This window comes from Macrotis lagotis, chromosome 6 (genome assembly GCF_037893015.1).
Source record: "Macrotis lagotis isolate mMagLag1 chromosome 6, bilby.v1.9.chrom.fasta, whole genome shotgun sequence".
NCBI classification, from domain to species: domain Eukaryota; kingdom Metazoa; phylum Chordata; class Mammalia; order Peramelemorphia; family Peramelidae; genus Macrotis; species Macrotis lagotis.
In genome coordinates, this window is record NC_133663.1 from 96,101,474 (window position 1) to 96,129,349 (window position 27,876).

Below are 27,876 nucleotides of genomic sequence, written 5' to 3' on the forward strand. Positions count from 1 at the left end.
ACCTCCCCGCTCCCCCTTCCTGTTCCATGGCTGCGCTCACATAAAGGTACAGTCTCGGGGACGTCCTTGGCATTTATATCTCTTTGGGGGCTCAATCCTTTTCCCTCTGCTCACTCATGGGGGGGTGAACTGCCAAGATGCCCGCAGATTTCTAACCCAGTGGGCAAGGCACGGGTAAAAGAAGAGGAGTGTGCCCTGTAAGGGAGCTCGGGCGGACGGCGGGCCACCGTCCCTCCAGGAGACGGGTCACGTGCCCCTCCCGCGCCCCGCCCCGTCCCGTGAGAGCTTCCGCCTTAGTCCGCGCGGTTACGGTTTCGGCTCTTCCGGCTCCGGAAGGAAAGTGACCTCCTGTCAGTCCCGGAGTGACGTCTCCTAGGCAACGTAAGCCTCACCCCCTGCGCCTCCTCCCGCGCACGCGCAGCAGAACTGAGAGCTGGCCCTGCCCACTCTACTACTGGGCCATGGGACAGAACCTTTGATCCTAGAGTATGAAAACTGATGTATTCTTTAGAATCAGGACTTCTTTTCACTTGGGAGGAGGGGGTGCTGTGAACACAGCTGTTTCTATACAATTGTCTTCATTTATGAGCCTTGCAGCTTTTATTATTTCGAGAAATGATAGACTGCCAAAGGAACCCTTAACAAAAATAAAAAAACAGAAAAAACCCTGCTCAAGATTTTAGAGTAATCTGCTTGTGTTTCTCATCAACGGAGGTTCATGACTTTGAGGAATCTCCAGACCTGCAACCTCTCCTGAACATCAGAAATAACATTTTTTTTAAATCAAGGGTTAACTACTTTTTTGTTGTTTTTTGCAAGGCAGTGGGGGGTAAGTGACTTGCCCAAGGTCTTACAGCTAGGTAATTATTGAATGTCTGAGGCCGGATTTGTATTCAAGTCCTCCCCACTCCAGGGCTGCCCGCAGAAATAATATTTTTAATATGTTTGGGGGCTGCTAGGTGGCACAGTAGATAGAGCACTGGCCCTGGAGTCAGGAGTATCTGAGTTCAAATCTAGTCTCAGACACTTAATAATTACCTAACTGTGTGGCCTTGGGCAAGCCACTTAACCCCATTGCCCTGCAAAAAAAAAAAAAAACTAAAAAAAATATGTATGGTTTCCTCCTTTTTTCTCCAGTGCAACAATTGTCTAAGCATATTTGAGACAATTGTTATTCAAATATGCTTGAGGCCGAAGTGTAAGGCTACATAGAAACATCAGTTATGGGTTTTAAGGTTTTTTTTGTTTTGTTTTCAGTTTGTTTTCTGTTATCTCTTTTTTCCATTAGTGGTTATAGGCTCTTTCTAAGTGAAATTCAGTGAGAGATAGTGGTATTAGAAGAATTCTGGGCTTGGAATCACATAGTCTGGATTGAACTCATGCTCAATTTCCCCATCTTTAAGATTGGGGATGGTAGGTAATATCTATCCCACAGAGTTCTTATGGTAATCTAATATTTGTTCAATCAATCAGTTTATTAAAAATTCTATTATTATGTTGATTGCTATTTAGTATATAAGGTATTATATAAAATGTTATATAAATAAGAACTAGTACTCTGTGTTAATCACATAGCCCTATGTAGATTTCTGGTTTACTTTGTATTTCTAAATAATATTTTTATTGTAATTCAAATTAGTCTAAATATGTTTATTAACTCTATCAACATATGAACTTCTAGGTTTTAGACATATTTTTCTTATATTCTCCATTTCTATCAAATTTTATTCCTTTTCCTTTGAAACCATTATATGCTATATACTAGTTACCTCTTATAGTAATAAGTGATAGTTACCTTTCACAGATCTACCAGGACTATTCTCACTGGAATTTTAATAAGGGCTAAGGAACAGAGAGAGTTCTCATCATGGAATATGGATAACAGAATGGAAGAAATCAAAGAAGCAGAAAATCATTACAGTAGAGAGGAAAGAGCTCTGAAAATTCTGCCACTATAAGTTTAGATAATTGTTTTATGTCAGATACTTTCCAGCTGTTTGTTGGCACTGTAAGATCCAAGCTTAAGAGTGGAGGTGATTTTAAAATGGCCATTTCTAACCTTTTCTTTTCATAAGTTTGTTACTTAGGGTCACAATAGAGAAAGTGCTATATATATATATATAAATAAAAAGCATCTATTCTTCTTCTAAAAGAAGTCTGGGCGAGACAAAATGATGTTGCTTTGCCCCCATTTTACTACTTGAAAAAGTGTGGAGGGATTGTTTTATATGTTGGTGAATATTAAAACTTTTGGTGAGTGAGAAGACTAGAGGAGATTTTTGAGGTCCATCTTTTATGAGTTATTATATATAAGATTATTTGTTATATTAATGAAGAATATACAACCTTATATAATTATTTTGCTAATGTAATAGAAGTAATCGATTTTAACAATTGTGCCTATAATTCAGATACCAAGATGAGACGTTACCTGACTGTCTGGACCCTTTCGATGAATCATTATCAGCAATGTTGCTTCTACCACCATCTTTCTCATCTATCTAGAAAGATCAGGCTTAACCCAAAGCAGTATATTTTTAGGCCAAACTGGAACCACATATATTATTCTCCAATTCATAAAGCTTGGTTAAGGAGATATTGTCAGCAAGACACCAGGATATTGTGGAAAGATAAAGCACTACAGAAATATGTGGAGGACCTGAGTGGAGAATATCAGAGACTTGATGGATTGTTGCATCACGTCTCTGTGGGTGAAGGTGATCGAAGGACTATGAGCAGAAGACATGCCGAATTGGCTCAATTTGCTGCCATCTATAAAGAAATTCAGGAGTGTGAAAGAACAATTGAAGAATTAGAATCAATGTGTAAAAGTAAGTAAATTTTATATATATATATATATATATATATATATATATATATATACATATATATATGTATGTATATATCTATGCATATCCATACACATATATATGCCTATATTAGAGCTTTAATATTTGAAAAGCATTTCACAAAACTCATTTTAACCTTACAACAACTTGGGAGGTAAGTACTTTGATTATGCCCTTTTTGTAATTGAGGGCAAACAGTTTCAGTGACTTACCTAGTGATTTGCCACAGCTAATGTCTGAAGACAAACTTGAACTCAGATCTTCCTGACTCCAAGAGCAGTGTTGTATTCACTGTTGCTTTCTTAGTCAGATACAGAACCTTTAAAAAAAATGCCCCAGAGTAGCAAAATTGTTAAAAAGCTTCCAAGTTAAAATAAGTGGAGAGAATGTAAATTCTGACAGTAAAGAAGCTTGTGTTCTCTGATTAACATATTGATAATAAGCTCTGGATCACAGGAGTCAGGGAGATCTGAGTTCAGTTCTGTTCTCAGATTCTTACTGGCTGTGTGACCCTGGGCAAGTCACTTAACCCCTGTTTGCCTTAATCCACTGGAGATACCACCCCAGGATCTCTGCCAAGGGAACTCAGAGACAGTGTGGAATGCAGATCCACAGGGTCACAGAGAATTAGATGTTTCTCAACAACACCACCACCTTGTCTTCCATCACAGTATACATATTCTGCATTACCTGGGATGGTGCTGATGATTACTGTGGTAGAGTCAGATGTTTTCCCAGCTTTCCATCTGGATGGCAGGCATCATAACCTGGGAAAGTCAGACTCCATTTTATTTACCAAGATTCAGAACTCCATGAATGTTGCATACTTTGTGGTCAGCTGTTCAGATCCTATGATTGATTCTGTGACTGAATTGAGCCAAATGAATTAAAAAAACATTTATTAAGAGCTTGCCATATTTTAGTCACTGTGCTAAATCCCAGGGATAAGGAAAGGTAAAAAACAGTCCCTGTTCTCAAGGATCTCATAGTATAAGGGGAAGACAACATGCAAACAACTTCATAAAGACAAACTTTGTACAGATTGGAGATAATTTTGGAAGACATTAGTATTAAGAAACAGAGAAAAGACTTTTTGCAAAAAGTGTGATTTTTAGCTGGGACAGAAAGGAAGCTAGGGAAGTCAGGAGATAGAGATGAGAAGGGAGAGAATTCCAGGCTTAATGGACACAGGGTCAGTAGACAGAATATCATGTGCAAAGAATATTGTGGAGAGTTTAAACATCTTAAATCATGGCCTCTACATAGAAATTTAGATGTTTATTTGCTTGTTTTTGAAAGGCAATAGGGGTAAGTGACTTGCTCAAAGTCACACAGCTAAGTAATTATTAAGTGTCTGAGGTCAAATTTGAACTCAGGTCCTCCTAACTCCAGAGTCAGAGTTCTATCCACTGTACCACCTAGCTGAACCATAGAAATTTAGATATTGGTAAGAAATGGAACCAGTGGGACTGATAATAGCTGTGTTGGCATGATTTGACAAAACTGGTGCTATACTAGATTTTGTTATGATCTTGGACAAAACCCCAGAAAATTAAAAACAAACAAAACAACTACAAAAGAATATAGGGAGTTATAATGTTTTCTTCTTCAGGTCTTTCCAAAAAGAGGAAACTCAACCCTAAAATATCAGTTTGAACTAACACAGAAAGATGAATTTCATTTTCTCCTCCCCCCCCACATTGAAAACTGACCTTAAGAGACCTTTTCAAACCAAGTGCAATAGTCTAATCTCTGTTCTCTTCTTAGTTCAACTTGGCCAACATCTGTACATGCACATCACTATTTTGGGGGGGGAGGGGGGAGGGAGGGAGAGGGTCAATTATCCATGTTGGCAGTGGTTTCTAATTGCATATTTCATAGAATGTAAGAGCTAGAAAGGTTCTAGAACTCATCTAACCAAAGATAAGTTTGGGTCAAACTCATGTGACCCAAACCAGATCAATAGGTAATTAGTAAACATATAAAAAAAATAAGTAAAAGTACAAGACAACATGGATAATTTTAATTTTGGTTTTCTCAATCAATATGCCTCAGGTTTCTGTTTGAGTTGGACCCCTCTAGTCCAAACTCTTCATGTTACATATAGATAAGGAGACTAGGACCTCAGAAGGTGAAATTACTTGCCAAGATTTCTCAGTGAGCCAGGAGCTGAACTGGAATTAGAACTGAGGTTGAAAGCCTCATAGATGGAGGAATGGAAGAGACTATCTCAGTCCAGCCTCTTTAGTTTACAGATAAGGAAACTGAAAACTAAAGAGGATTAGTAACTTGCCCAAGATCCAAGTAGGAGAAGCCTGAGCTATGAAAATGTAAGATCAGATATTGCAAAGACATGTTCAACTCTCTCATGTTACAGATACAGAACTCAAAAAGGTCAGTGACTTACCCAGGATTAGCCAATGAATAAGTGTGCAGTGTGGGATTTGAACCAAACCTTCCCCACTCTAATTCTCTATCCTCCTACCTTTCCTCTATTTCAGAGGTTCTCTTGTGGCAGATGCATTCCATTGTACTATGTTTCTGATTTACTGTTAAGACACTTTTATTACTACAGCACCATGCTTCAGGAGGTTATAGGACAGGTGTCCCAACTCTAAAATTTCACATTTAAGGTACTTGGAACTTTTTTTAATGAGCTTCATTGATATTATTTTGCCTTTCCAGGGAAATTTTGACCAAAATGGGGTAATTCAAAATGTGTATATTAATAGCCAGCCAAGATATTCTGAAACAGAAATTCATTGTTAATGTAAAATAACCATTTATTTCTTGTGTATTTGTCACTGGGGTCATAGAGCATATGAAAAATAATTGGAAAAAGCATTTTTGAGATTTGATATCTAAATTCTTTGGGGATTAGTTGAATGCCACCATATGCCCATAATCTTAATGCAGTTATTTTGGGTCATTTAAACATTTTAATACAGAGAAGGGGAAGAGAATAATCATTGACTAAGCATAATGGAGTATGGGCCAAACACTGTACTAAATACTTTACAAATATCTCATTTAAACCTCTAACAACCTTGGGAGGCAGATGCTATTATGATCCCCCTACATAGTGTTTACAGTGAGGAAACTGAGGCATTCAGAATTAAGTGAATTGCCTAGAGTGATACAGCTAGTAAGTGTCTGAAGCTGGCTTTGAACTCAGTCAAAGCATTTATTACACTCTATATCAGTTGGTAATACATTGGTAATGCAAATGCAAAGGAAGACAATCTCTGCCCTCAAGGTGCTCAAATTCTAATGTAGGAAGACCTCCCATGCAAGGGAGCAAGGGGACAGTGGGAGAAATAGTTTGGAAAGTCATGGGCTGAGCCAAATTTGAAGTGAGCCTGCTTGACATCAGAGCTTCCTCAAAAGTGTGGAGATGAATCAATAGAGATATTCAAGGCAGGCAGTAGGAGATAGGATGTTACTAGGCAGCGATGCATTAGAGCTGGTAGAAACCTTTGTCAGTGTGAGCATTGCTCCTTTGGAAATAAGCAAATGCTACAAATAAGGACTTAATTTATTGTTTTGTTGATTTTTAGGCAAGAAAAATTTTCAAACTTAAAAATGCTTTATAGGGTTTTTATTTTGTTTTTTTCCCAGTTAATATAGTTCACTACTGATACTAGCTGGAATGGTTAGAGTATTCTTATCTCTGCTCTGTTTAACTTAATCCTGATGCTTTCAGAAGCTTTATTAGGTTTTCTGCATTTTTTCTAGTAATATAATTATTTTTAATATTTTATTATCCATATTTTATACATATATATACATAATTTTAGATTGTTTGAAAATTCTTAGAATTTGTTAGATTTAAATATTTGCCAGAGTTTTTAAAAACTCACTTTCCTTAGACATTTTTACTATTATAGGCATCTAGATTATCATCATGATCAACACTGTGTATATATATGTGAGCATTTTTCTGTGTATATCATCATGAGCCTCTATGTGTGGCAACTAAACTCAGAGGTCTTCTGGTGAACTAAGTCCTTCTGGTTATCAGGTCCTGAACATTTTAAAGTCCAGATGTAAGTATATGCAGTTTGACAATAAAGACTTCCAAGGTAAAAGCATCAAATACCTTCCCATTCCCCAAAGAAGTTTAAACTTGACTCCTTTTCAGTATTTGAAAAGATTTCTTAGAAATTTGTCTTCCCACGTGGAATTAGGTGATAGGCAGTGTTGCATAGTTAAAAGAGCTGGGCTTAGATCCAGAGAGACCAGGGTCCAGTCCTGCATCCGATGCAGACGTGACATTCGGACAACTCTCTTAAGGCTACATTTTTTTTTTTTGCAGTAAAAGAGCGCTTTATGATCAGAGTGGAGCATCCAATAAAACATGATGGGAACAAACCTTTAAGAAACATAAATTTTTTTATATCCCTTCTTCCCTGTGAAATACATATTTCCTCTCTGATCCATATGCTGATAATTCCCTCCTTCTGTCCATAGCTGAGAAAAGAACTACCTTCCAAAAAGTATTGCATCCAAGACCCCATTCCAAATTGTCCATTCCACATAGATCAGTCACTCTGAAGATAATGGAGCCCGAAAGAAAATGGGCAGGGCTGGGCTGTAGAGAAGCAGTTGTGATTCATTATAATTTCCTCTAGCCAAGTATAATAAGATCATGGTATAAGGCTACATTTTTTGCAGAGGAGGTGTCAACCTGTTTGTGTGGGAGCTATCACAATCTAGACCTTATTACATGATGTGATTAAAATGAGATGATGAGATTGGGGTTTTGTTCTAAACTATATTCATAGGAGGAAAAACTACTTGTTTGTACAAAGAATTTAAATATTTACATGTGAACTGTTAACTGAATTTACTGACTGCCCATTGTGTTCATGGAACTATATTAGGCTTGTAAGAAATTATAAATGGAAGGAAGGAAGAAAACAAGCACCCCTCCCACCCAGACTGCTGTGAGAATAAAATTAAATAATTGTTCAAGCACTTTGCATGGTACCTGACCCATCCAAGGCTGTGGTCAAAGAAATCTATTCAACAAATCCAAATCCAAAGAAATCCTGACCTTAAGATAAGTCTCTAATAGAGTCTAAGTCCCTTGAGGATCAGGAGTATTTTCCCTGCTCTTTTTGAATCTGTAGCATGTAGGGTGGGGTGGAATCCACTTAATAAAAGTTGAATCCCTTTCTACAGCCATTGAACTAGAACCAATCTAACAGGTGAAATGAGCCCTTTTATGGTTTCTCCACACAAAAGAAAAGTTGTAACCTTCACTTCTGTTGTTGCTCTTTAGGTTTAGACAAACCAGATGAGAAACAACTCCTTGAACTTGCCTTAGAAGAAAGAGAAACTATTGATCAAAAGATCAACAGATTATGCCAAGAGGTAATCTCTACTCTTCAGAGTTATCACACAGATCAATGCTTTTACTGAGAATAAATTCACATTACTTTCTAGAGATTACTTCAGTAAGTCTTACAAAATGGTTTATCATTATTATTGTTGTTGTTAGTAATGGTCATAATAATAATAATTGGTTTATGTAGTATTTGCAGGTTTACAGAGTGCTTTACAAATGTCTCATTTTATCTTCACAAAAACCCTGGAAGGTTGGTGCTTTGACTGACATCACTTTACATTTGGGGGAAACTGAAGTAGATAGCAGTTAAGTTATTTGATCAGTCACACAACTATTAAATATCTGATGAAGGGTTTTAACTCAGGTCTTTCAGATGCCACATGGAGCTTACTCAAGAGGAGAATAAAAGGGCAGTGGGGTGACTTTAGTTTGATTTAGTGGAAAGCATTATGAATTTTGAGTTGGCAGCCCTAGACCTGAAGCCTGGCTCTGTCATTTACTGCCTGTATGACCTCAGCTAACTCACATACATTCATAATTCTCTACATTAAAATGATCACTTATTTCCTGTCCAGTATCATCCTTATCACAGTCTATATGGCACTTAGAGATCATGAACTCTTACTAAGTTCTTTGAGATTTTTGTGTAGCATCAAGCACAAGTGTTATTCAAGGTGAACAAAGGAAAATGGACATATTATTCATGGTGCATAAAAATTAGAATGTGTTTTTCCCCTTTTTTAGCTTTTCCAAGCTCTTGTGCCAAAGGAGAGAGATGACAAGAATGATGTTATTTTAGAAGTAACATCTGGGAGAACAACTGGAGGTCAGTAAAATCATTTCATGAAGAAGAATAATATCAGTTCTATTTTTCTTTCATTTGCCTTCACTCAAGACTTTTTAAATATTTCTTTGAAGAAAGGTAAATTTTTTTAAAGACCAAATAAATTTTTTGAGTTTAAATAGAAATCAAGGCAAAATATGATTTGTGAAAACTGATGGGAAGTTCTGCAGTTTCTTCCTACATTGCAACATTTTAATGTATTCGAAATCAGGTTAAAATAAACACACAGGGCATCTTTGAAGAGGGAACAAGAAAAAGACTAAATACCATTTTGTGATAGAGTGCCTTTTGTATTCAGGGCACTTTTATAATAAAGGGGCATCCTGAATGGTGCGTAGGGTACAAGGAAAGGTAGGGTCATCTGCTTTCTTTTGGGCTTTGTTAGAGATTGCTCAAGAACTAGAGCTCAGCTGGAACCAGCCATGGAGATGAGACAGCTGACCTGAAGAAGACTGACGGGGAGGACGTTGGCCAGCTGAAGTTGTACCCTAGGGAAATGCCAAATGGCCCCATCATTTTGGGGGGAGTTAAGCCGAAATGACACTTTTAGAATTATGTTTAAGGAAAGTGTCTAGGAATAATGTATCTGACAATTATAATATGTAATAGCAGATGACTATTTTCTATATTCAATTAGGGATAAACAGAGGGTGTGGGAAACAGCTAATTCTTGTTATTGCATCCTAAATTGTATGGATTAGTTTCTATTAATACCATTGTTTTTTAGTTTAAGAAAGGAATAAAAATTTCATTTGAGGATAGAATGAGCAAGCTCACAGCCTCAGGGCCCTTTCTGATCAGTCAGGATACTCCTACCCCTTTTCATGGTGCTGAGTAACAGTAACCAAATTTTTCCTCAAGCCTGTACTTTTTTTTTATTTTCATTTTGTGCAAATGTTTTTTTATTTTACATTAATAAAATATTCTTGTTTAAGAGTAAACAAAATACCCCTCCTCCCCATGAATATAGACTTGCTTGGGCGATAAAGTAAAGGGGAGAGAAAAAAAATTAAAATTAAAAAAAAATAATAGTAATAATTGTAGGTATGGCCAGGTGGCGCAATGGACAAAGCACCAGCCCTGGAGCCACGAGCACTCAAGCCCACGTCCAGCCCCGTAGAACCAACAATCACCCAGCCATGTGACATGCAAGCCACCCGATCCCCACTGCCCTGCAAAAACCAAAAAGAAGAAAAAAAAAAGACCCAAAATAAATAAAATAGTAATAATAATAGGGGTGGCTGGGTGGTAGACAGAGCATTAGCCTTTGAGCCAGGAGCACCCAGGTCCAAATCCAGCCTCAGACACCCAAAGGTCACCCTGCTATGTGGCCCCAGGCAGGCCACCCAGCCCCACTTGCCCTGCATCCCCCCAAAATAATAATAATAAAAAATGTGCTTCAGTCTTTGTTCCAACACCAACAACTATGTCACGGGTGGATCACATTCTTTATGATAAGTCCATCGCAAAAGTTACTTCCATATTTTTCCACTGTTGCCATTGCTGATCGCAACTCCCTCCTTTCTTATTTCTCCACTACCATGTACTATATTTTCTCTCTCCTTTCACTCTGACTCTGCTGTAGGGTTGCTGAGTGGCACAGCAGACAGATCCCTGGTCCTGGGGCCAAGAAGCCCTGAGCCCCCATACCACCCCTTAGGCCCAGAATCCACCTGGCCCCATGGTCCTGGGCAAGGCCTGTACTTTTTAGCATACTAAGGTTTCTCTCCAATTCTTCTTTTTTTTTTTTTTTGCAAGGCAGATGGGGTTAAGTGGCTTGCCCAAGGCCACACAGCTAGGTAATTATTAAGTGTCTGAGACCAGATTTGAACCCAGGTACTCCTGACTCCAAGGCCGGTTCTTTATCCACTATGCCACCTAGCTGCCCCTCCAATTCTTTTTTAAAAAAAAGTTTGTGTTTTTTGAACGTACTACGAATTTAATATGCACTCAAATTTAAATTGAATCCTTATTTAAAAGAATGGGCTTAAAAACATTTAATTTATAGGAATTTTTTTCCAAGGAGTAAGAGAATGAAATAAAAGGGGGAACACTTTGGTCTAGGGAGGAGGGTGACAGCAGTTTTCCAGCTGACCCGCCTAAGTCTTCCCTTCCAACCCTCCTCCCTGGGCTCTGCTTTGCTTTGCTTCACCAGTAGTATGGGAGGGAAATGCTATCTGAAACATACTTAACATTACTTCTCACAGGAGCAAAGGAACCTTAAGGACTCCCCTTTCAGATGTTTCCTCAACATTTATTCTTTTCTTTAAAAAATAATTGTATTAATGATTTTTGGGGGAACATTGCTTTAACTTCAGAAAACCACCCCCTTGCAACAAAGAGGCAAAATCAGATTCAACACCCATAGTCCACCACCTTTCCTGAGCAAACGAGACATGCTCCCTTGAAGCACAGTCCTCTTGATGTTTCTGGTTTTATCATTTTTCTCACATAAAATTTCTAGAACTTTCATTGTGTTTCAAAAACCTTTCCCCCTGATCTACCTCTTTGATCTTCACTGGAGTTGTGTCACTAGAAAAAGCATAGAGGTACAAAAGCTAAAAACAACAGTAGAATAATAATCATAGTTAGCATTTCTGTAGGACCTACTACGCTTTGGGTCTGTGCTAAGCACATTTGCCACTGGCAGTCCCTGACGGAGCACAGGTTCTAGAAGCTCTAGCCACACCAGAAAGGCTTCCAGGCCCATCCCAGTCATGTGCTTTGTGTCTGCTGTCCAGAGCACAGCACACAGTAGGCTCTTCAGAAACACTTTTTTTTTTTTGCAAGGCAAATGGGGTTAAGTGGCTTGCCCAAGGCCACACAGCTAGGTAATTATTAAGTGTGTGAGGCCGGATTTGAACCCAGGTACTCCTGACTCCAGGGCCAGTGCTTTATCCACTGCGCCACCTAGCCATCCCCTTCAGAAACATTTATTGCCTTGCCTTGGAGGCTGAGGACAGTCCGGCTCTCTGGAGACACTCATTACAGTTTGGCCGCAGAATGATGGGTAGTTTAGCCAAGTCACCTCCCAGTCCATTAAAGATTGCAATCTGCACAGGTAGACCAGGTACTCCCACCAGCAAAACGTTGGTTTTTTCAGATGAGTGGCTTTCAGAGAAAGACAGAAAAAGGGTTTGTTTTGTTTTTTCTAAAAAACTGAAGGTCCTTTTTTTTTTCCAGGTGACATCTGCCAACAATTTACCAGAGAAATATTTGATATGTACCAGGGATATTCGTGTTACAAGGGTTGGAACTTTGAGATTTTAAACTACACCTCAGCTGACTATGGTATGAACGCTGAAATCTGGACAGCCTCTCTCTGATTTTTATCCCCAGCAGGAGAGTTACATATGAGGTTTTATAGGACAAGAAAAAAAATATGATTTTTGCCTTCAAGGCATTTATAATTTGAATGGAAAAGACATAAAATAAGTATGAGTTGAATGACCATTATGTATTTAGCATTGTGCCAGAGGTTGTGGAGACAAGGAATGCATGTACAGTCTGGTCCCTTCCCTCCAGAAACTTAAAATTCAATGAAAACCAAAACCTTATTAAGTGCTTATTCGAGTCTAGTGACAGACATTATGGCAAGTCCTGGATTCAAGTCCTTTATCTTACATTTTCTGACAGAGTGACCCTGGGACAAGTCACTCACCTCTCAAAGATCTAAGAAATTTTGAATATGAGCAAATTTGCCCATGGTATAAATGAATGAAAGAAAAACCTGCTAGAATGAGAGAAAACTGTAGATTTTATTCACGAATCCTGCAGGATACAGGTACCTCACCTAATATGAGTCATGAAGTGGGGTTAGCAGGTATTATATGGTCTTCAGAAACTCTTTCTCCTCCCTTTTGGATTTTCATAGGCTCTCAGAGTTTGAGTTACAATCTAAGAGGTCTGTCCATCCCATGACATGCCCCTAATATGATCTCCCCCACATCATACAACACAACATGTTGATGGACCCCAGTGGGTGTGTAGGTTAATATTCAATTGCCTAATTGTGCAGACTCAGTTGCATCTGTCAAGATCTCTAGGTCACTCTTGACCTGTTGAGAACCAGATTCTTCTAATCTTGGGTTTGCCATCTCTGGAATGGGATTAGGAAAACTCTCCAAGTTTTGTGATTGGCTGGGCCATTCCCCCTTTGTAATGGATTCCCTAGGGGCTCCCCTCCACCCTGTGAAGACCAATACCGTACATTCCTCATACTCACTTAATGTCCCTCTACCTGTCAGCTGGCTCCAAACAGTAAACAGCACTTCAGCCTCTTTCCCACCCAGGATATCTCACTACCTGCCTGTCTACCCCCTTATACCAGGCCTCCCCAGTATGCATTAAAGGTCTTCCAATTAGACTGCAAGCTTCCCAAAGACAGGGACTGTATTGCTTATTAGTGTATGTGTCTCTAACACTTAGTCAATGTCTAAAACATAGTAAGATGCTGATTTGTTTCTTTCAGGAGGGTTCTACACTAATGAAATCCTAGGGCTAATGAAATATTAGTAATAATAATAATAATAATAATAATAATAATAATAATAATGACAGAAAGCATTTGTATAGAGGTTCCTGTGTGCCAGACCACTGTACTAAACATTTTATAAACTTTAATTCATTTGATCCTCACAGTATCTCTGAGAGATACATGCTGTTACTATCCCTATTTTACAGTTGGGTAAATGGAAGCAAAAAGAGGTTAAATGACTTGCCCAAGGTCACACGGCTAGTGAGCGTCTGAGGCTAGATGTGAAGTTAGGTCTTCCTGACTCCAGGCCTATTTTCTCTCCACTGCACCATCTGGCTAAAATTGCAGCTCCAGTTCCTACTCTTCTCCTTTGTTTTATTTGTAAAAACAAGACTACTATGAAACCATGGAAAACAATTCTAGACATAATGTAAGCTATGTGCTAAATTGTATATATGAAATTATAACAGGAACATTTGAATTAAAATTTGATTTCATACATTTACCAATTGTGTGACCTGTTTGCCTCAGTTTCCTTACCTGTAAAATAGGTTGTGTGTGTGTGTGTATGTGTGTATCACCTGCTTCTTAAGAGTTGTGAGGATAAAATGAGATGTTTATGTGTTTTGCAAACTTAAATACACTTTATTTACTTATTAATATTATTATTTAAGATGATGTTTCTGTCAATTGTTGACATAAGCTAAAACTGAAAGTAGGGGGAGGCATTTGGATCCATCTTGTAGTATAAGAAGTCAGCCCAAGCTAAATGCTGTTAAATGTTCTATTGATGATCTACCTGGAAATAATGGGGAGTTGATGGTATAGTAGTTCATTTAAGTATTTTAAAATTTATCAGATTAGTCAACATCACCCTTTTTTTTTTGGTTTTTGCAAGGCAGTGGGATTAAGTGACTTGCCCAGGGTCTCACACAGTTAGGCAATCATTTAGTGTCTGAGGTCTGATTTGAACTCAGGTCCTCCTGACTCCAGGGCTGGTACTCTATCTACTGCACCACCTAGCTGCCCCAAATATTATCAACTGATGTTATTTAGCATCCCTTTTGCATGCAAGCCCCCACTCAATAGAGCACCTCAATTCAAACAAAGCCCTGTTTTTTAAGGGTTTCCTCTCCACTCAACCAGACTTTGGATAAGAGCAATCTAGTCTCAAATCAATATGCTATTAGGAGTGAATTTATTCCTAAGCTTTGATTTTCTTTGTATCTGAAGGTGGGTTGCACCATGCGGCGGCTCGAATTTCTGGTAACAGTGTCTACCAGTATTTGAAGTATGAAGGTGGGATTCATCGAGTTCAGCGAATTCCTGAAGTTGGCCTCTCCTCAAGGATGCAGCGGATTCATACTGGAACAATGTCAGTTATTGTTCTTCCTCAGCCAGATGAGGTAAGCTCCCTAAGAAACCAGTATAAATGGGCATTATGTACAAGATCTTCCTTTTCTGGGAGAATTGGTTGTTTTCATGATCTCAGAGTATGTCCCATAATACTGAATAGGAGCCTTCAGCTTTTCCCAGTATGTAGGATATTGTCAGGGATCCAAGAAACATTTTATGAAGTTCCCACTATACGTAAGGCAAAATTCTCAAGATACAAAGAAAGGCAAAAACATGACCCCCATCTTCAGGGGGCTTGCATTGCAGTGGAGGAGACAACAAGCCAAGGGCTTCACACATCCAAAATCTAGTTGGTGTGAATGGGAGAGATCTCAGAGGGAATGCACCAGAAGTGGAGGGAATGAGGAAAGCCCTTTACAAGAAGATGAGACTTGACCTGAGTATGGGAAGTCAGAAAAGCTAAGAGGTAGGGAGAACATCCCAGGCACCAAAATTGGAGATGGGGTATTATAGGTGACAAATAACATAGCAGGTTTCTTGTATCTTAAGAATGTGTGGCCATGGGGCAACTAGGTGGTGCAGTAGAAAGAGCACACAGGCTCTAGAGTCAAAAGCACCTAAGTTCAAATTCAGCCTTAGATACTTACTAGCTTTGTGACCTTAGGCAAGTCACTTAATTCTAATTGTCTCTAAAAATTTTTTAAAGAATATATGGTCTTGACTTTGGTTCTATGAACTTAAAGACATTTTTTGATAACTGTAATTTAATGTTAATGTTTTCTTTTGTATAGAGGCAGATAGGTGGTGCAATGAATAGAATGCTGAGACTAAAGTCTGGAAGATCCAAGTTCGACTAATGTTACTTAGCATCACTTTTGTACGCAAGCCCCCATTCAATAGAGCACCTCAATTCAGACAAAGCTCTGTTTTTTAAGGGTTTCCTCTCCACTCAACCAGACTTTGGATAAGAGCCATCTAGTCTCAAATCAATTGCTATTAGGAGTGAATTTATTCCTGGAATAAATGGAATGGATGCTGGAGTTTATCCCAGTGTCAAACAAATAGCTGTGTGACCATGCAAGCCACTTAACTTAGCTTGCTTTGGTTTCCTTAACTACAAAATGGAGATAATAATAACTTCCACCTCCCAAGGTTGTTGTGAGGATCAAATGAAGTAATATTTATAAAAAACCACCTCCTTTTGACTAGATAACTCTGACTTGCCAGCCCAAGTAGTGACTGAGTCACAATTTGAAAACTCCAATGACAGCTAACTCAGTATTACCAGAGTGAGATCATTCCACTTTTTTGGGCAGTTTTTTTTTTTGTTTTTGCAAGGCAGTGGGATTAAGTGACTTTCCCAAGTTCACATAGCTAAGTAAATATTAAACTGAGACTGGATTTGAACTCAGATTTTCCTGACTTTCCCCAGCCAATGCTCTATTCACTGAGCCACCTAGCTGCCCCATGAACAGTTCTAAAGAGAATAAAGTTTATATTTGTATCAAGACTAAATTTGCTTTTCTCTTAATTTTGTCTGCTATTTCTAGTTCCATCTTTGGGGGCAAACATGTCATAGCCTTTTCAATACTTGAAGTCCATTGTCATGTTTCCCAAATATTTCTTTCCTCCAGGGTCAGCATGCCCTGTTTCTCAAAAGATGTGTTTATAGCATAATTTAAAGTACTTTGACTCTTCTGGTCACACACACCCACTTCCTGGAAATGTTCCAGCTTATCTCCTTCCTAAAATATGACTCACAGAACATAATGTAATCCTGCAAATATGCCAGAGTAGAGCGAGCATCACCCTCTTAACTCTTGACTGGTACACTTCTAAACTCATTTGGCTGCCATGCTATCCTCTTGTTTCCTTTTGGCTTAAACCCACTGTCTTTTCATGTAAAATGTGCTCAGGTGATGTCTCCCCTGGGCTGTGCTTGTGCCATTGATTTTCTTAAGCCCAGTTTAAGATTTTATATTTATCTTCCATTGAGGTCTTGTTTAGATGCTTGATCGTAGTTTGGATATGACCTCTTTCAAAGGCTCTAGACCAGACTTTATAGACCAGGGTCTAGAAAAGCCCTGGAAAGCTGAAAAGATTAAGTGGAGGTCCAGCAATGGACCAGTGGAGCAAAATTCACTGAGGTTCACCCCTGAAAGATGAGCCACCAGATGAAGAAGATATGTCCACAGCAACTAATAAAATCTGCTTTTAAACTGAGGGTTGGAATCGCCTAGGTGAAGAGAATCCACACCAGCAAAACCACAGGTTATTTTAAGCATTGATGCAAATTTCATCCTTTTAGATTGGGTGCAATTTTTGTTTTTTAGGTTTTTGCAAGGCAATGGGGTTAAGTGACTTGACCAAGGTCACACAGCTAGGTAATTATTAAGTGTCTGAGGTCAGATTTGAACTCAAGTCCTCCTGACTCCAGGGCCAGTGCTCTATCCACTGCACCACCTTGCTGCCCCTGGGTGCATCATTTAATTTAGTTTTTAAAAAGTTTTTGTGAAGTATTTTAGATTTTTTTTTTTGAGACAGCTAAGTGGTACAGTGAATGTAGTACTAAAGCCTAAAGTTAGGAAGACCTGAGGTCAAATATTCAGATTCAGACACTAATTAGCTGTGGGATCCTAGGAAAGTCACTTAACTTTTGTCTTAGTTTCCTCAAAATAATAGTATATACCTCCCAGAGTTGTTGTAAGGAGCTAATGAAATAATATTTTACAAAGAACTTAACATTTTAAAATATTTGTTCCCTTGTTCCCCTCTCCCTTTATTTACATTACAGTTACTATCAGATAGATCTTCCTACTAAACAGTCCTTTATAACAAAGAAACATGTATACAATACTCCATACTCATAGTATTCCACCTCTCCACTGAGCAAGATCTTTCACAAGAACAGTACCCTGTACTGGCTGAGAAAGGAGGGAATGAGACAAAGAACTTGGGAAAGATTTATAAACTTGGACAGGAAAGACAATATTGTAGTGATACAGAAGTTCAACTACAGGCATCTGCTTGGTGTTCTCTCTGCCAAAAAACCAGAGGAACTAATAAATTTGTGCCTTCCTTAATGAAAAATTTATCCTTCAAAAGACGGAAGAAGTATTGAGGGGCACTGCTATATTAAACTTAATCCTGGCCAGCAAGAAGAAACCTATTGTTTTACATTGCTTCTTCTATTCTTTCATTTGTAATGTGTTGCAAACTGCTCAGGATCATCATTCACCTCTTTATTGCCTTTTGTACTCTCCTTCGCTTCAGTTCTTTGGAAAGAAGGAAAGGAGGGAGGAGGGGGGAAAAGCAAGGAGAGGAAGAAAAGAAGGCAGCAAGGAAGAAAGGAAAGAAACAAGCATTTATCAAGGGCTTACTTTGCATTTTAGACACTATAATAATATCATTAGAAAAATATTGATATACCAAAAATACTTTTATATTTGGTAGTATAACGAAACATTCTTCTTCAAATAACTCTTAGTGATAGAGAAATAAATTTTATGAAAATATTGGATTACCTATGACTCGATAACCTTCAGAATTAGCATCACTAAATAGCAAGAAGCTGGAAAACATTGATAATAATTTTTGATGAATTTTTTTCCTTAATCTTTGGCAGTGATAATAAATTATTTTATTGCAAATCATAATTTTTTTAAAAGTTTCAGTATATAATAGTTATTATTATTCTTAAATTTTCACTAAGGGCAGCACTTATAAATGCCTTTAATCTTAGGTAGATATTAAAGTGGACCCCAAGGACTTGCGTATAGATACATTTCGATCCAAAGGAGCTGGAGGGCAACATGTTAACACAACAGACAGTGCTGTTCGAATTGTTCATATTCCCACAGGTGAGTATATCTTTGCTCTTTTGGATGTTTTACTTTTTTCCCCAGTTAGAATCCAGTGAACTGCCAAGGTGTTTGGGCTTCTTGAAGGTCTCTCTTGTTAACTGAATTCAGCAAATATTTATTATCCACCAACTATGATCAAGGCATGGTATCAGGATCCAGGAAGATTACCTTTGCCAAAGGATATAGACAGCATGCTGATCAGTGACCCACAGAGGCCCTTTAATTCTAGAAGTATTGACGTGGCAACATGACAACGAAAAGGTTGGCAGCCTCAGCTGCAGCTGAAATGGCAGTTGAGTCTTTCTGGCAGTTATTGGAGCATCTCTGGCTATGACTACTTATCTTGGCTCCAAATGCATCTTCTATACCTGCCATTTGACCTAGTCCCTAAATTTTAGGCTTTCTAGAAACTATCCTAGGCATTCTTTCTAAGGATTAGAGTCTTAGCTTTTTTGTCACAGTTACCTTTAGTAGTCTGGTGAAGTCAATGGACCCTTTCTAAGATGATCATTTTAAATGCATATAATATAATAAGTTACATAGGCTTGATTATAAAGGAGACCAAAAGTTAATGAAAATACTTTTTTTTCCCCAACCAGTTACACCAAACCCTCTAAATCTAGCCAAAAACCCATTTGTTAAACTAACTCGAAGTTTCAAACCCTAAAATAGTGGTATCTTCTCTGGCCTCTAACCAGGGGCTTAGATCTGTCCCAAGCTTGTAAAATACCAATCCTAGGCAAGGAAGCTATAAGGAGTCCTGTGTATCTAGAGTTCTTATGATTCACCATCAACATAATCTTATTCATAGTCTGACTTCGATCGTAGCACACCAGTTCTTTAAAGGATTATTTTTCCTATCTGTGAACTTCAGTCTCCCAATGGCTGGACCTCTTGACTTCTCTGGCTAGACTTCTGCCTGACTTTTCTGACATAGACTATATATCTGTTTGAAGTCCTCAAAATATCTGTTCCCTTAAACCTCAGCCAATCTCATGCCCTATTCTTGCTTGTAGGAATGTCCCTGAGTGTGGACCTTTTTGGATCCTGGCTAATAGCACTCACCTTCTAGCTTTCCTTTCCTTGATGAACTACTTTCTAGACTTAAGCCCTCATGGATTAACCCTTGAAATACAGTTCCTTAGCTGTGATCCCACATCCCTGACTTTTACCAAGACTTGGAAGATTGCCTGAACTTTTGTTCCTAACTTTCCTGAATTGTTTCCTAATTCTGGAAATTGGTTCCAATGAGTATTTATGATAACAAGGCTTTTAATTTTAGGTATTAGAGAATATCAACCTGGAAGAGTTCTCAAAGATCAATCATCTCACCTAAAATCTTCATTTATAAATGAGGAAATAGAATTCCAAAGATGTTAAAAGACTTTTCTAGGTCACAGTTAATTGCCTAATTGACACTAATATTCATTCTCTACATTCATTCTCCACCTCCACCACCCACTCTTAATTCCTAAAGTTATTCTTTGCTCTCTCTAAAAAGAAAATATGTCCTCAATGTCTGCTAGCTCATAATTTGAAGCCCTTGACCAAATATCTATACTGGAAGGACTGCAATGTTTGTCATCTCTTATTTGAAACAGAAAAGCAATTTCTTATGCACTTTTAAGGTCCTGGGGTGGAAGACTATGGAGAGTGTCTACTATAATCTCTTCCTCCTGGGAATGAAACATCAAAACTACTCTGCTATAAACTATCTATATAAAGATAGGCAAGTCATTTCCTTTCTCTGGTTCCCCCCTCATCAGTTTTTTCATCTGTAAAGTGAGAGGTTTGAAGTCGACCCCTTCTAGCCCTGCTCCTGTGATTCCCTCATTCCTTCCTGTTGGATCTGGAGTTCCTGACAACTCTTTATTATCTATCAAACTTTTTTCCCTCAAGTATACTTATATAGGGATGGGTTAAAATGTTTGTTTTGGCTTAAACAAGTTGGAAAGATGAAATAAAAACTGTTTTGGGAACAGGTGATACAGTGAAGAGAGCACTGGCCAGGGAGTCAAGAGGACCTGAATTCAGATACTTACTAGTTGAATGACTCTGGGCAAGTCACTTAACCCTGATGGCCTACAAAACAAAACAAAACAAAACAAATCTGGTTTGTTTGTTTTTTAGGTTTTTGCAAGGCAAATGGGGTTAAGTGGCTTGCCCAAGGCCACACAGCTAGGTAATTATTAAGTGTCTGAGGCTGGATTTGAACTCAGGTCCTCCTGACTGCAGGGCCAGTGCTCTATCCACTGTGTTACCTAGCCACCCCAACAAATCTATTTTTAAAGAAGAGATTAACTAAACTTTTATTCACAATTCTTTTTTTTATCATGCCCTGCTATACTGTCTTAGAAAATTAAGAGTTAATTGTTTCTAAGTTCCTTAACTTTTTTTTATCATTAGAATGCAGAATTCCATTTGGTCTTCAAAAATTCTGTTATTCTCATTTATTATAATAAGATTTTTTTCTTATTTTAACTAAATTATGGGCACCAGTTTCTTGTAAGAAAGGCTAATAAAGGGGGCAGTAAGGTGGCTCAGGCCCTGGAGTCAGGAGGACCTGAGTTCAAATCCAGCCTGAGACATTTAATAATTACCTAGCTGTGTGACTTTGAGCAAGTCACTTAACGCCACTGCCTTGTCAAAAAAAAAAACCCAAAAAAGTCTAACAAAGTCATTTTTACCCCAATTTTTTTTTAAAGATTCTGTATCGACTAAAAATCTTTAAATTTACATAGCTGTCACCTAATTTTTTCTTTCTAATATCATCTGCTCCTGGCTAAAGTACTTGGGATGAACTGTCCTTCCTGGAGATGATTTTTATTTCCTTTCAATGTTTGTTCTAGAGAATTTTGTATTGTAAAAGAATATTAAGTGACTTCTGGGATTCTCCTCTCTTTGAAAATAACTGAGCTTGTCATTTGTTCAATTTGCACCTAAATGAGTAGGCATAGATGTCATTGAAGCTTTAGGTAATTCACATCCAGAAGCAGAAAAAAGTCAAGTAAAAAAAATGGAATTTAGAGGATGTCAAGGAAAGTTCATTACTCTCGAATTTTCAAAAAAAAAAGTAAAAGAGCATGCAAAATGCAAAAGAGTTTCAATTAACTCCATGCCTAGGGTAGGCAAGACTGCCTCTGATCCAACTCCATGACCATATGGCAGGTAGAATCTTAAGCATGGGTTCTTGGCCTTTTATGGGTAATGGACCCCTTTGGCAACCTTGTAAAGCTTAAGAACCTCTTCTCAGAATAGTGTTTGTTTGCTTTTAAATTTCTGCTGAAGTTTAATGCAAATTTAGGATGCAATTTTTTTTCTACATTAATGGACTCCCCTGAAATTTATACACCAGAGGACTGATGAATCTGAGGCTAAGAACCTCTGATCTAGCTGCTGGTAGAGAACAATACTGGAGGGAAACCTTGGTTCCCCAGAAGAGCAGTGCTAGCCTCAAGCAGCAAAATGATCAATATGCTTAGAAAAAAGAAACGAAATCATGCCAGAAATGGAATGTCCCATGATCAGCAAAATGATCACCACCAGTCTGTGCCAGCAAGGGATGAAAAGGGCAGGAGGAAGTGGGTGCTAAATGACATGTGAGCCAGCTATTTAGGGTCAGGCAATGGGATCTGGTAGGTGAAGACCCATTCAAACATACACTGTCCAGAATGTCTATGGCTCAGAATTTAAATTAGTTTGAAAAACAGAGTTCAGAACTTTATGTGCTAGAGATTCTTTTCATCCTTTCCCCCCCCCCCCCTCTACATTGGTCCTTTAGTTACAAAATTTTTTTTTTAAATTGACTGTTTTGATATGAACTTTAAAAAAGAGGGCTTTTCTTTTTTAAGGAAGTTTTTGTTAATATCTTTTGTTTTTATATTAACTAATTTTCCCTGTATCCAATAAGAAAAATGGATGCATGTGGATGAATGTTCAAAAACTTCCATAACATGTAATTAGAAAAATAAAATATCAGTTGTTAAACAAAGAAAAAAAAGAACTAAACTGGCAAAGGAATAGGTTGCATTCTGTGGAAGAAAACACTTTCTAACAATTGGGGTGGTCTAAACATGGGGAGGGCTGTCCAAGGAGGAAACATTCCCTGTCACTGGAGACTGGAGCCTTTACCTTGAGGCTGGATGCTCGCTTGGGAGGCATGCTAGAGAAAGAATTTCTGTTATCAGAGGTTCCAGGGGTTTGGAAAAGACTTCAAAGGGTGTAGGATTTAGAGCTGAAAGACAACTTATAAATCATCCAATCCAATCACCTCATTTTATAGGTGACACAAAGGGGAAGTGACTTGCTCCAGAGTTGCTCAGGACTGGAGGACATAGTCCTTAGTGTTCTTTCTATTCCAAAGTTTTGTAGTCTAGCACTTTACAAAATACTGTAACTGAATAGTACAGTACGCTTAATATGGGTTCACGTGACCCTTGTTCACTTCCAGGATCTCTGGTTTTTCAGGAATAGTAGTTGAATGTCAGCAGCAGAGATCACAGATCCAAAATAAAGACACAGCTTTGCGTGTGTTAAGAGCTAAGCTCTACCAGCAGACTGTTGAGAGAGAACACAGTAAAAGACAGACTGTTCGAAAACTGCAGGTAAGATACCCTACTTCATGAAAATTAAATATTTAAGTTTTTATCAAATGTACTACTTTTCCCATATTGAATGTTAATGTGATGCTCTTTTAACAGGAAATCCATTTGTAAACAGGATGATAATTATATATTATAGATATTATATATGGCCTATGGTATTATATACAAATAATATACAATAATAAATAATATATATAAATATAAATAATAACATTTCTAGCATTTCTGTTTGGGCAGCCAGGTGGTGCAGTGGATAGATCATCTGGCCTGAAGTGGATAGATCATCATAGGCCTCAGACACTGATTAGTTATGTGTCCCTGGACAGGTCCCTTAACCCTGTTTGCCTCAGTTGCCTCATCTTCAAATGAGCTAGAGAAGGAAATGGCAAATCCTTCCAGTATCTTTGCCAAGGAAACCTCAAAGGAGGTCACACAGAGTTGGATATAGCTGAAATAATTCAACAACAACAAACCCCTCAATTTTTCACAGGATTGAAAGTTCTGCCTTCATCCAAAAGTGATAAACTCTACTTCTTTGCTGAATACTTGTTTTCACCTAGACTCTGTTGCCTTTCTTTGACCTAGGTTTATTGCTTTTTTTTTTAGGTTTTTGCAAGGCAATGGGGTTAAGTGGCTTGCCCAAGGCCACACAGCTAGGTAATTATTAAGTGTCTGAGACCGGATTTGAACCCAGGTACTCCTGACTTCAGGGCCGGTGCTCTATCCACTGCACCACCTAGCTGCCCCAAAAGAAGTCTTTTTTTTTTTTTTGTTAGGTTTTTGCAAGGCAAACGGGGTTAAGTGGCTTGCCCAAGGCCACACACCTAGGTAATTATTAAGTGTCTGAGACCGGATTTGAACCCAGGTACTCCTGACTCCAGGGCCGGTGCTTTATCCACTACACCATCTAGCTGCCCCTGACCTAGGTTTATTTCAACACTGTCCAGAATTGTACCTGTTTCTGCTAGTTAATTTTATTAAGTTGATTTTCAGATTGTAAACTGGCTACTTTCTCAAACTGATTTTTTTCCCTTCTTACGATGCTTTTACCAGCAGAGGATTTTTTTTTCTCGCAAAATAATTCACGAAGATTTTCAAAGATGTAAAGGGGTTGATGATTAGTACAGGAGAGTGCCCCTGCTGATGAAATCATAAATTCCTTGAAGTATTTAAAAGAAAGTTTCTGCTAAAATAATAAAACAATTTTAAACAAGAAGTCGCTGTTGCTTTTCATTCCTTGTTTTTGTCACGTTACAGGAAAAAAGGCTGAGTTTGTAGATCTAGGCTTTGATCCAGTTCTGCCACAGCCTTGAGACTTTGGGTAAATGACTTACCCTCACCAAGCTTCAGTTTCCTCATGTGTAAAAATTAAAAGTGATTTCTAAGGTCCATTCAAGATTTAAGACTTCATGTTTTAATGTAGCTCTTTAAGACCAATTTAAGATCTCTGAAAAAGAAAATCCAAGTACAAGGAGTAGCCAAGTTGTAGCATATGTAGATGAAAATGCTATTGTTTTATAATTAAGACATTATTATTTGTTGTGACACAGGTGGGAACAAGATCCCAGTCAGAAAGAATTCGGACATATAATTTCACCCAGGATAGAGTCACTGACCATAGAATATCTTATGAAGCTCGAGATATTAAGGTATTTCCTCTGTATTTGCTTTATCTACTCTTCATTTCCAGTTAAACAGATTTTATGTGGCTATATTCTAAATGTTCACAAATGATCTGGTCAATATGCCAGTTTGCATTTTATCAGTGCCCCCCCCCCCCCCCCCAATTTGTGAATGCTTTCATTAGTCTCAAAAAACAAAGGCTTATTAGATGCCCTTTTTTTTTGTCTTGTCTAAGACTGGTCAGAGATGCAGAGACCATTTTGTGGACCTCATTAATGCTGATTAGTTAGAAAGTTTTAACCTGCCCCATTTTTCTGACCTGGAAAGGTCCACCTCTCCTTAGGCAGGTTTGGTAGTCTTCTGTTCCTTGTGGGTTAACTCAATAGTTCTGGACACCTGACTTTGAGTGATTCATCAGACTCAGCCTCCAGGCAAGGATTACAGGTGTTCACCAACATCCCTGGCTAAGTATCAGTGCTTTTTGTTTAAAAAAACCTGTTTGTTGACTTTATATATTGGTATATAGCCAGCTTCTTTACTGTCCAATATGAAAATGTAACACTGTGAATCCTTATTCAGATACTGTATTAATCCTGAGCAATAGAAGTCTCAAAAGTTCTGACAATTTAGAGCTCAAGGCTAAAGAGATCTGGAAAGCATCATAGACACTGGAATAAAAATTGTGATGCACGCATAGGTTTCTTTGTCTGAGGAATGTACAAGTAAAGCAACTTTTGTCCAGGACATATAAGAAGGGGGAGATGGCTAGGCTAACAAGGATACATTCTTGTAACAATTTAGCCATCCTCTTCTTGTTTCCTTAACTACCTTTTTCACTACTTGGCTGTACGCACTCTTACCAAAATTGCTTTGTAAGAAATAGCTTTTCTTTTGTGATTCTCTCTGCTCAAGATATGTATGTTATGTGTGTATATACATATATGTGTCTATGCACATGTAATATGCATAGTGTATATTATATATGCATATGTTTCATCTGAACATGATGTTGCATACACTTGCATATATATACTGAAGTTTATCTAACTGTGTGCATCACATAATGGGCAATAGCCAGTAAGGACAAGGAAAATTCTTGCTAAGAAACTATGACTTTTTTAAAGGTCATTCATTGACTAGTAAATTCTCTTAGAATCAGAGACTTAACCTCTGTCTTCCAATTCATTCTTAATTTCAGCTGTCAGTGAAGGTTATACAAACTTTATACATTTTTAAATCTTACAATTGAAACAAATCATGAAAATCCAAATTATTGTTATTCTACAAATTCAGTTTATAGAAAATTAGGGGCTTTTTATGTACAACAGAAACCATAAGGTTTTATTATTATATATTTTATGTATCTGAATTTGGATAATAGACAGTGACCTCTTAGAATACTAGTTGTGACAACTGGAAAAAGTTTAAAAGGATAGAGATAATAGTGGGTGTGTGGTTGAAGGGAGATCCCTATTGGGAATAGAGGTAGAATAGAAGTGAATCCTGAGGGATCTCAGACAGAAATCAAATTTTTGGGATGAGTGCTTAAGAAAGGTTAACTTTATTCAGAGGCAGAATCATAGAATGTTAAAAAGCTGGATAGATGCCTAGAATGCATCCTTCGTTTTCTAGATAAGGAAGCTGATGATCCAGAGAAGATAAATAGCTTGCCCAAAGTTACACAGGTAATCGGGAACAGAAAGGACCAAATGTTCTGAGCTTTATGGCTGCTGACTCCCACCTTTGAACCAGCAGCAAATAGTTGATCCTCAACTTTGCAAGTTATATTTTATGCACAACATCAGAAAAAAACTGACTGACAAACAAGACTGCCAATTTGTAATTTTTAAGAACTACTTAGAATCCGGATTTGCTTTTTTATGAAGCACTTTTAGTGTTCTATAATTTTACAAAATTATAGTCAACTTTATTCATAATTTTGTCTTGATCTTATGTGACAACACCAGAGGGAGGAAAAATTTAATGTCACTTTTCCCTTTGATTTTTTATCTTTTTCCTGTTCAATTCTTCATAAATAACTTTCAAAATAATATTTCTTTTGTCAGGAATTTTTATGTGGTGGGAGACCTCTGAACACACTGATCCAAAGACTACTAGTGTCAGCAAATGAAGAAGCCCTTGCTGAAATTTTGGAAAATCACTTTAAATCTTCTGAATAAAAGAAGTGACATGACACTGAATACTGAATATACTGAAATACTGAAACTTGATTGTTTTGTTTACTTCAGTTTTTTTCCCCAGTGGTATCCAACTCTCTATGACCCTCTTGAGGATTTCTTGACAATGGTACTGGAGAAGATTGTCATTTCCTTTTTCAGCTGATTTTGCAGATGAGGAAACTGAATCAAACTTGGTTAAAGACATATCAATAGTAAGTATCTCAGGCTGGGATGACTAGGTGGCTCAGTGGATACAGCACCAGCCCTGGAATGAGGAGTACCTGAGTTCAAATCCGACCTCAGATTCTTAATAATTACCTAGCTGTATGGCCTTGGGCAAGTCACTTAACCCCATTTGCCTTGCAAAAACCTAAAAAAAAAGTATCCCAGGCTACATTTGAACTTAGGAAGAGTCATCTTTATCCATTATGCCACTTAGCTGCTTTAGTAGGTTGATTTAGCCAAGTTCAATAGAAATATTCAGAGAAAATGCAGCTAAAATGTCACTTTATATCTAAGTATTTTCTTTTCCCTTTTGGATTCAAATACACTTTGAAATCATTTATCCAGTATTGTGGGGGTCCAGCCTCCGCAAGGTCCTTGGAACCTGACGAGAGGGATAGAGTCGGCGAAATGAGTTGAGTCAACACAGGGGTAAAGGCAGGAGCAGGTTGACTGACTGTCAGCTGCTGGAATTTATTTTTATAGTCTCAGAATCACGTATGCATCA

General features: G+C 38.0%; 1 protein-coding gene across 3 annotated transcripts; it reads left to right on the forward strand.

The window, feature by feature from the left end:
- On the forward strand, positions 1-27,197 carry MTRF1 (mitochondrial translation release factor 1). 3 transcript variants are annotated; one of them, XM_074191751.1, is made up of 11 exons: positions 1-381; positions 2,412-2,831; positions 8,134-8,225; positions 8,944-9,025; positions 12,227-12,334; positions 14,754-14,926; positions 18,619-18,736; positions 23,207-23,343; positions 24,894-24,992; positions 26,599-26,651; positions 27,033-27,197. In XM_074191751.1, exons 2-10 carry the CDS (start codon positions 2,420-2,422, stop codon positions 26,626-26,628), a joined length of 1,251 nt encoding a protein of 416 aa, XP_074047852.1. In that variant the 5' UTR covers positions 1-381; positions 2,412-2,419; the 3' UTR covers positions 26,629-26,651; positions 27,033-27,197. The 3 variants fall into 3 exon arrangements, with proteins under 3 accessions (XP_074047852.1, XP_074047850.1, XP_074047851.1); XM_074191749.1 differs by lacking the exon at positions 26,599-26,651; XM_074191750.1 differs by lacking the exon at positions 26,599-26,651 and having other exon boundaries at positions 18-46.
- Positions 27,198-27,876: the final 679 nt, after the last annotated feature.